Consider the following 10920-nt stretch of genomic DNA (forward strand, 5'->3'; position numbering starts at 1 on the left):
ATGATCAAGACTTCGACAGAATTTTGAACATTTGATTCTGTGAAGATGAATGTCTTTCCTTTCTTGTCTCACTCACTCTGGTCTTTAAGTTCCAAGTATTGTTGCTGATGTTAGCTTATGCGAACATAGGTTTTCTCTGCTAGTTAATTACAGTAGATCTGCGCTTGTTTTAGGTGAAAGATCCCTACATCATACTCTTACAACTACCAAGATTATTTTGTTTTGTTTGATATAAACATCAGGCGTAGTTAAGTATTTACTTAGTTGCAATGCTTTTCTACCCGAATATTTGTTTCTTAATGAACTAATAAAAATGAACTACGGTTTTATAAAAGAAAGCGTGAATCAGAGGTGTTCGGTCTGTTTCTCGAGCAAGAATTGTGATGTTATGGAAACCGAGAATTCATACAACCGATTCTAATAAGTTTGTGATTTTGGCATAGTTAATTAAATCAGTAGCATCAACATTGTCACTATCATCAATATGATCGATATTTTCTTAAGCAATTGACAAATAGTAGCAGCGTGTTTTTTGCTAAGAAGCAGCGTCTTTGAAGTGGAAATGTAGTATCATCTGCCTTGATCTTACACTTAATGGAAATACAATTTGATCTGTGAACAAATGATGCGTGTTGGGATTTTTGAAAATCTATGGACATCCTAAAAATAGCAGAAAGCAGCAAAAAGGAATCTCTGCGTCATGCAGGCTTGCAAGAAATCGTGTCCAGCAGCCTCCAAATGTATGCCAGTCGTCATTATCTATAAACAAACTTAGCAAAAATAACGTGGTGACTGTATTAGTTAAATCACAGCCTGATATGTCTGCAAGTCTCACTTTGCAGAAAGTAAAATCACTTTACCCTTAATATCTGTTAACTAATCTCTAACTGACGGAAGACTGTGGCGTAGCCTTGCTCTATATAAATAGCATATTAACATATGTTATCCTCATATCATAGTTCTAATAATCTTTACACTTATATTGATTATTTCAATTTCCTTTCAGTTTTTATCAGAGAGATGGAGTTAGGGAAGATTTTCTTGATTTCTCTTTCGTTGGCTATGGTATTTGGGCTAGTTAATAGCGTGGAGTTTACGGAAAGAGACATAGCTTCTGAAGAGAGCTTATGGGATTTGTATCAGAGATGGAGGAGCCATCACACTGTTTCTCGAGACCTAACCGAGAAACAACAACGTTTCAATGTGTTCAAGGCGAACGTGATGCATGTTCACAAGGTGAACAAGATGGACAGACCTTATAAGTTGAAACTCAACAAGTTTGCTGATATGACCAACCATGAATTCAGAAATTTTTATAGCTCTAAGGTAAAACACTTTAGAATGCTCCATGGTAGCCGGGCTACTACCGGATTTATGCACGACAAGGCTGATAATCTGCCAGCATCCGTAGATTGGAGAAAGCAAGGAGCTGTTACTGGTGTAAAGGATCAAGGCAAATGCGGTAAGTCCAAGAAGTTCTTGAATTGTGTGACCATCACATCTACTTCTAGAGAATATTACTTGGCGATTTCTTCATTTGTGGCCCATCAACCGAATCAATTATGGCTGCTAGCCGAAATATACAAATCTATGTAATGACGTATATTATATGTATACTGACGTATATTTTATGTATATAATATGTATATTACTATATGTATTTATATTTAATATACAAAACCTATACATTTGCTGGCTATTATTCTTTTGAGCGGTACAAAAATGTAATTATCCCAATCTCGTCAACAGAAGAAGCACTATGTCTCCTTTATGTTTTGATTGAAAATTTTGGTTAAGGACATGCTAATATATCCTGATATATTTGCAGGTAGCTGTTGGGCATTTTCTACAATTGTTGGGGTTGAGGGAATAAACAAAATCAAGACTGGCCAATTAGTTTCCCTGTCTGAACAAGAGCTTGTTGATTGTGAAAAGGATAATGAAGGATGCAATGGAGGACTAATGGAAAATGCTTATGAATTCATCAAGAAAAATGGAGGAGTAACAACTGAGAGGCTATATCCTTACAGAGCTAGAGACAGTCGCTGTGATTCTTCAAAGGTAGACATTACAGTTTAAACATACTTGATGAATATGTTAATAACCAGTTTCCTAGATCTGTAGTCTTTAACCCTTTTTTATCTCATCTAGAGTAATTCCCCGGTGGTTAATATCGATGGACATGAAATGGTACCTGAAAACGACGAGGATGCTTTGGTGAAAGCTGTTGCCAACCAACCAGTATCTGTTGCTATTGATGCTGGTGGTTCCGATCTGCAATTTTACTCTGAGGTAAAGCAATTTTACTTTGTCAATTGGGACATAAACTGCCAATAAAACCTATCAGGATGAACTTACCACATGGTCATGTATAGAGGTGGATTCAGAATTTAGTTTGACGAGTTCTACCTTCATCGCACTCTTGAAATGATGGGTTCAAAATTTAATATTTGTTGAAGTTTTACTAATTTTTAGCAAATATTTATGCTATGTGTCGAAATTATTGTGTTCAATTGAACTCAGTAAATAAAGTTGCATCCGCTTCTCATCACGCATAGCTGCCTGAGCATTGCCCAAACATGACACATAAAACAGATAATACATGGATGACATACCACACTTTGAAGTATGTGATCAAACAAATTACCACATGCAGTCCCTATAAATCAATCAACTATGCTTCAACTCAACTAGTTGGGCTATGTTATACCAATCATCTATATCCATTCTTCTCTCCCTCTCGAGTCCGTTTGAGCACAAACTTATAACACGTGAAAATGCAGGGAGTGTTCAGTGGATCTTGTGGCACAGAGCTAGACCATGGGGTAGCAGTTGTGGGCTATGGAGCAACACATGATGGGACAAAGTACTGGATAGTGAAGAACTCATGGGGAACTGAATGGGGAGAACAAGGTTATTTCCGGATGCAACGAAGTATCGTTGCTGAAGAAGGGCTCTGTGGCATTGCCATGGAAGCTTCATATCCAGTCAAGTTATCCGCGGACAATCCAAAACCAGCCCCCTCTAAGGATGAACTCTAGATTGGTTCAAGTATCTCTGCTTTACAGCGTTGCATGCTATAGTATTTCGAAAAAAAAGCAAGACATATATGTAATCTATCAGTTCTATTATATTGGTTTGCATGAATAAAATGCTTTCTTCCATGGGGTTGCAAACGTTTGTAAATTCTAGCCTTTAACTTTTACTTTCAACTCCATTTTGGTTACAGAAGCACAACAAAGATTGGCTTATGGATGGGCCAATTCTTGCCGGTCTATGGTAGAACTCAATGTTGGGTGTGTGAATAAAGTCCCACTTTGGTAACTGACAAAAAAAAAAAAGCTACTTATAAGATATTGGATACTTTTAATACAGTGAGTGTAACGACCCGTTTAGTTATTATAGTGTTTTGACCCATTTAACCTTGTTGACCCTTCCCCAAGTCCCGTTAGTATGATCTATGACTTAATGAAGTTATTAGGTAGGTTTCCGCTAGGTTCGAGTGTAAATTGAGTCATTGATGGAGAAGCTAGTTAAGTTAGCGAGTTAGAGCTGACCACGGTCAAAGTCGGGTTAGGATGACCCAGTGTCAATGTTTTGGAAGTTCCAACATATTAATATGAAGATTTTGAACTTGTCCACAAGTTTTGGTAAGGTTCCGAAGAGTTTCAGATAGGTTTGAGTTTTGTCGCCCTCGTATTCGATGTTTTCGCCATAGGTCTGTGGATAGAAACGGCTCCAGATTGATCAAACAACCTTGGTTTTGAGTGAGGGTTGAACCATTAGATCCGTATCGAAATTACAAAGCCATAGCAAAAAGAATCGTCGCGTTTGGCCTCCGTATAAGTGAGTTATGCCCGTTTTTGTTTGGGTTGTTCCAGCAGGTCCGCTGGCAGCGACCAAAAGGCCGCCATAGCAGGACCGCTGCAGCGACCGACGGGCGGCAGAAAGCCCTTTTTTAATACCCCAACTCCTACCTATTACCCCCAAGACCCCAAAGTCAGTTTTCAAGAGAGAAAGAGGCAAAACTCATTCCATTCTCTGGTGAAAGCATCTTGGAGGGTAAGTCCCCATCTTTATTTGCTCCTTTGCCTTTCTTCTTCAACTTCCATGATTATTTTAAGGTCCATCAATGGTGGGTGAAAATCCTAGAACCCTAGAATTAGTAAACCCTTAAATAATTGGTGGGTTGTTGATTTTGTTGTTGATTAATCATCTAGGAGTATATATTATCACTTTCTAGGAAGGGAATTTGATTTCTTATGGTTGAAATAGCATGTTGAGACTTAGGATTCTAATAAACATGGAAATTTTGTCCTAAAATCTGCTTGAAAGGGTAAATTGATTAGAAACCCATGAATTGAAGGTTAATAATTGTAGAGATAGAAATTATGATAAATTCACCATTAAAGGATGGTTTCATCCATCGAAAAGGGTATAAGTAAGTGGGTCTTCTTCCCCAAATTGTTGTTCTTGTTTAAATACATGGTTTGTTGCTTACTTAGCATCATATTGTTAGACTTTGACCGTTATGAGGAGCTTAGGAAATAGAAGACTCGTGTGAAGTAGTTCGTGGCTCCTGTTCTGCATTCAACGTAGGTTATGGCTTACTTTAGTTAGACTTTGATTAGCGAAACGTATGTATTGTGTAGAATTGATGGAAGAAAGCATGATTAGGTCTTCGGACATGGTGTTTTGGTTGGATATTAGCTAGGTTGGTATGACTTGTGATTTTGTGGGCTCGTCACCATTACTTTATATACTGAAATAAGAGGTGTAGTTGTATTCATATTGTGGTGATTCGGGATGGATTTTTGTTAGGTTGATTGTTGTTGATGATGGCTCGTTACCCTGTTATTGTGATTAGACTTATCGCCTAAATTGTCGTGTTGTACTCAGTTCTCTCTTATTGTGACATATATTATCGGAGAAAGGGAGGATAATGAGTTTAGGCTTGAATTATGATATAAACTTATGACAGTACGTAGATGAAAACTTGATATATGATTTACTGTTGATGATAATATATAGAAAAGTGGAGCTTCTTGGTGATACAAGACTTAGTTGTGAGGCGTACTTACCGTATGTGGAAGTAAAGAGGGACATAGACTATTATGTTGGTTGAGACGGTTCGCATGATTCATTTCATGGTTGAGTTGATCCAAGTCTTGATATGACTTGTGGCTTTGTGACTTGTACCTTCATTGTTGCTTTATTGGTTTGCATTGATTTACCATGTTTACACTCATTTATGCATTCATACACTCGTGCATGATGGAAATGATTTGGAAGACTTGTGGCATGATGCCTTGTGTTTGACATTGATATTGCTAATTGTTCATAGTCCATACATACTAATGAACTGGAATACGTTAAGAAATACATTGTGATGTGAAATTAATGAAGAAGTCAATATAATCTTCTTGTTGAACTTGTGGTACTTTTTGATACATAATACTTGATGAATTGATCATTGAGAGTGATGTGACAGTGTTACTATACATATGAAAAGGCACATTTGATCGAGGGTAAGGATGTGGCCTAATTGTGAGCTCGTGGTCCGAGGTTTGTTCCGAAAACGAGTGGTACATGATGTGGATCCGCGTTCGAGGTTCTTTCTGGAGTAGAGGATTTATGGCTCGGGTCCGAGGAGTGAATCCGAAACGAGTGGTACATGGACACCATGGGTCCCCTGCAGGTCATGACTACTGAGCAATGACATCAGTTAGCATGTGTGTACAGTTTGAGTGATTGGCCAGTGCATGGCATTGCATTGCATTGCACATCATCATATTTTGCATTGCACATCATTACATTTTGTTCTGCATTATTATATGCTCGTTTGTTTCTGATTTTGGGTATGGATGTTGAATGCCTATTATGATATAAATATGACCATTGACTGAGTTAAATTGTGGATTATTGACTCTACCTAGGGACGGAACTTGGACTTATGATTATCAGGTGAGATTATTGAAACTTGACAGACTTGTGGTTTAGAGGCTTCATCTTAGGCTGTGACTCTGTTATGAGATGTTATGTGACTTGGATTTGAGTATCAAGTGCCTATATGTTTATCTTGTTGATTTTATACTTATATACGTGAACTAATCTTAGTCGGCCTATGATGCTTACCGGTACATAGTGTTTGTACTGATACTACCTTGTTACACCCTTTTTTAGTGCAGATTGTGTCTCAGAGATTTCATCCAGACCATATCTCTAACTTGAAGCTAGTTAGCTTGAACGGATCCGAGGGTGAGCTCCTATCGATGCCATGCCACCTGAAGATCTCTCTTTCCAGATGTCTACTTTTACTCCAGACATTATTTGTTATTATATTTGAGATATACTTCATTCTTTAGACATTGTTAGTTAGAGTCCTTGTACGATGACTTTCAGATTTTGGGGGTGTACTAGTCAAGACTTTCGCACTTATATTATCTATTAATTATGAATTGTTTTCTTTATTTATTCATTCACTTATTTATTGATTGTTAGAATATAAATGATTAAAGAAGTTGAAATTGGTTAGTGATTAATGGATTAACGGGTAAGGGTTCGCCTGCTAGTGATAATAAGGTAGGTGCCCGTTGTACAAGGACTCTTACAAAGACCAGATATCGATTATGAATAAATATATTCACATGTTATGTATACAATATGTTATCTCATCAGTTAAGATGTACGTGAAAATCTTGATTTACATATGATGGATGTGGTTACAGCCTACACTTGTAGTTACTTGGAAATGAAATTTATAGGCCAAACCCATCGACAGACACCTGTGGTCGTCCACTTCTTTCACTTGAGCACCTAAAGTGACCCTTATTCCATTTAAACACTTCAGGTGGGTCATTCCTATTCCACTTAGACACTTTTTGCACCGTTATCGGAGCAAAACCAACACCAAAGGGGGCGCCACCTCATTGCACATCCAATCAGCCCAAAAGCCCCAATTTTGAATGGTCAAAACTCCTCGAATTTACAAATTAGTGAATTTACAATTAAAATAAGTTGGCACAATTTAATTGAGTTGGCACAATTTAAATAAGCTGTCACAATTTAATTGGCCACTTAATCCACGTAGGAGACGACTAGTGTTGGCTTTGCTCCGATAACGGTGCAAAAAGTGTCTAAGTGGAATAGGAATGGCCCACCTGAAGTGTCTAAATGGAACAAGGGCCACTTTAGGTGCTCAAGTGAAAGAAGTGGACGACCACAGGTGTTTGTCGGTGGGTTTGGCCAAATTTATATGAAGATTCTTGAAGGTTATAAAATTCCTGAGGCATATAGTCCAAAGTCTCGAAAAATGTATTCAACCAGATTACAAAGATTTCTATATAGTTTAAAACAATCAGGATGCATGTAGTACAATCGTCTCAGTAAGTATTTGGTGAAGGAAGATTATATAACTAACATCAGTATTTGATATACTAGATATTTATTTTGATAGCATACATCTCACAGGAACTCCAGAAGAGATCCATAAAGCAATTGAGTATTGAAATGAAAAATATTGGAAAAACAAATTTTCTTTTTTGTAAATAGAATGTTTAGAAGGCGGGGTCTTTATCCAATCTGTCCATATAGAGAAGGTCTTGAATTAATTTTACATGAAAAAAGAGATCCATTAAGAACTCCAATGAGTATTCGATCATGTGAAGTGAATAAGTATTTATTCCAACCTCAAGGAGAGAATGAGCAACTCCTTGATTCTGAAGTACCATATTTCATTCCAATTTGTGCACTTATGTATCTTGTTGATGCAACCAGGCTTGACATTTTCTATTAATATACTTTCAAGGTATAGTTTTGCTCCTTCATAGAGACATTGAAACAAAATCGAACATGTATTGTGATATCTAAAGGGAACTATTGGATGAGTCTATCTTATGCTAACAAATATACTATATATCTTGTTGGTATACAAACGTAGCTTATTTATCTAATTCATATATAGTTCGATCTTGAACATGATACTTGTTTACATGTGGAGGCATTGGCATATTATGGCGCTCTAAAAAGTCCATTTTTATTACTTTTTCAAATCATGCTGAGATTATATTTATTCATAAAACAAGTAAGATATGTATGATTCAGATTAATGATTCATTTCATTCGAGAAAGATATGGTCTGAAACGTGCTATCAAAATACTCACGCTCCTATATGAAGACAAAATTGCATTCATATCCAAACTAAAGGGAGGCTTCATATAAAGAGACAAAACAACATACATTTCAACAAAATTGTGATCTCAACACATGATCCTCAAAAGAATGGTGATATTGATATGCAACAAATCTGTTGAAGTAACAGTCCAACAAATTTATTCACCAAATCCTTTCCGAATTCAATTCTTGAGAAAATGGTATATAAGATTGGAGTGAAGGTTTTTAACGAGGCAACCAACCATGTGTATTACTGGATATGTGATTCTTTTTTTCCTTCACTAAGATTTTTTCCATTGAATTTTTTCTAGTAAGATTTTTGACGAGACATATTATCTATTAATGTCATTCCCGGGGGAGTGTTGTGAATACATTGGATTATGGATGCCCATTTAGTACTCGTATAACTTTATGAAGAAGCTTGCAAATAAACAAGTAGCTTCCTCAAAAGCCTCGCAACAACTTTCTGAATAGACTTGCAATTAAGCAAACAACTACAAGTAGTTCATACAAGCAGCTTGCAAGCAACTTTTGAAAAGTCTTGCAGCAGCTTTTTGAAAAACATTATATCAGCGTATTTTCGTAAGCTAAATTAATTCATTTGTGAATCAATTTCAAGTGAAATCATATGTATCACTCTCTATTTTTCTTTGTTTTATTTGCTTCATAATTTGTATTTTAAAACACTTTTTAGTTTCCTTGGTTCTAGGAAATTATGTTAATATCAACCAGAAAAACACAAAGAAAAAGGATAAAAAGGGTGTGAAAGGATTAAGAGAAATTGAACAGGCAAAATAAGACAATCAGCCGTACAAAAATAATCCCTATATAAGTGTTCTTCCTCCAAAGCTAAGGGTGTGAAAGGATTAAGAGAAATTGAACAGGCAAAATAAGACAATCAGCCGTACAAAAGTGTTCTTCCCAAAGCTCCCTCGTAACCAAGAAGTGTCCCTTTTTAATATGAGATGTTCTTTTATTTAGGGGTGGGCACGGTACAGTATATACCGATTATTATATTGAAATCAAAATTTTTAATATCGCAATTTCAGTATTTTGGCATTTGGTACGGTATTCGGTATTGATAAAGAAAATACCGAAATATCAAATATCATACCGAAGTATTCCATATAGTTATATATATATATATATATATATATATATATATATATATATATATATATATATATATATATATATAGTACAAACTAATTGTTTAGACGTACAAACTAATTGTTTAGACGTTGGAATTGCTTGTACTTTCTTTTGAATATTTTCACACGAGTAAGATGTTAGTATGATATAATTGATTGAAATGCCTATTTTGTGTACCGAAGTATATATATCTGGATTGAAATATCCTTTTTGTGTAATTGATTAACGAAGGGCATTACTTGTACTTTCTTTTGAATATTTTTATATGTGTAAGGTGTTAGTATAATATAATTGAGACGTTTCTTGAATAGCCGATGTCATAATTCTTTATTATATGTATATATTTAAGTCGTAGTCGAACAAACTATAGTTACCGAATTACCGTACCGTAAAATACCAAAATCGAACTTAAAAATACCGAACCATACCGAATTAATTTGATATGGTAATGGTATAGTATTTCTAAATTCCGAAAACCGAAATTATCGAACCGAAGTTTCAAATACCGTACCATGCCCACCCCTACTTTTATTTATTCTAATTCTAATATTCCCTCCGTTTTAATTTATGTGAACCCATTTAACTAGGCACGATATTTAAGAAAGAGGGAAGACTTTTGAAATTTGTGGTTCAAAATAAGTCTTGAATATTTGTGTGGTTGTAAATCATTCATAAAGTGAATTTGTTTTCAAATTAGGAAAGAAGTTATTTATTTTGGTACGGATTAAAAAGAAAATAGATTCACATAAATTGAAACAGAGGGAATATATTATAGTAGTAAATTAGATTAATTAATTAATTTTTTAAGACCACTTTTGTATTAAAAGGAGATGCATGGGCTGGGCTCCGATGGCCAACCGTGTGGCCTTGAATGACTCAAAAGGGCCACGCCCCTGAACAATTACCACTTGGTAGGGCCCAAGCTTTTTGCTTCCATATCTTTGACCATTACCAGTTTTTAACCCCTGCGTCATTTTTACATGTTCACTGCATTAAAAGTAGGGCAAAAAACATATATATATATAGTCAGTGGCGGATTCAGGATTTTTATTTAGAGGGTTTAAAAAAAAACAAAAAAAAGTCTTTTACTTTTATTCAGGGTGTTCAAAAGTTAATATATGCACATAAACATAAAAAATTTATCCTATAAATACACTGTAATTTTTTACCGAGGGTGTTCGGGTGCCCTCTTTAAATCCGCCCCTGTACATAGTAAGAGAGTATATTTACAGAACATGAGGATATTTTTCAGTTTATAACATATATCAATAGATTTGTTACAAAATCTATACGAATCAGGTAAATTAAAAAGAAATAAATAAAACACATTAAATAAGGTAAGGAAACTGCTTTCATTATTTTATCCTTTTTTCTCTCTCCATTCAAAATTAATAGATATTGTTCTCTGATTTTCTCCAACGTTTGCATCCTTATTTCATCCACTTTTCTCTCCCCATTCAAAATTAAGAGATATTGTTCCCTAATTTATTCCAACTTTTACTCAAAAAGTCCATTCTAATTGGTAATTTTTATGTACAAAGTTTATACACCAGAAAACATATATGTATAATGTATGTCATATGTATAACTGTATA

General features: G+C 35.3%; 1 protein-coding gene across 1 annotated transcript; it reads left to right on the plus strand.

Moving 5' to 3' along the window:
• Window positions 1-936: 936 nt before the first annotated feature.
• On the plus strand, window positions 937-3180 carry LOC132067213 (vignain-like). The gene is made up of 4 exons (XM_059460370.1): window positions 937-1462; window positions 1829-2061; window positions 2152-2292; window positions 2784-3180. The coding sequence occupies exons 1-4, from the start codon at window positions 940-942 to the stop codon at window positions 3039-3041; spliced, it is 1155 nt and encodes a 384-aa protein (XP_059316353.1). The 5' UTR covers window positions 937-939; the 3' UTR covers window positions 3042-3180.
• The last annotated feature ends 7740 nt before the right edge of the window (window positions 3181-10920 follow it).

The sequence above is a fragment of the Lycium ferocissimum genome, chromosome 8, assembly GCF_029784015.1.
Source record: "Lycium ferocissimum isolate CSIRO_LF1 chromosome 8, AGI_CSIRO_Lferr_CH_V1, whole genome shotgun sequence".
In the NCBI taxonomy this organism is placed as follows: Eukaryota; Viridiplantae; Streptophyta; class Magnoliopsida; order Solanales; family Solanaceae; genus Lycium; species Lycium ferocissimum.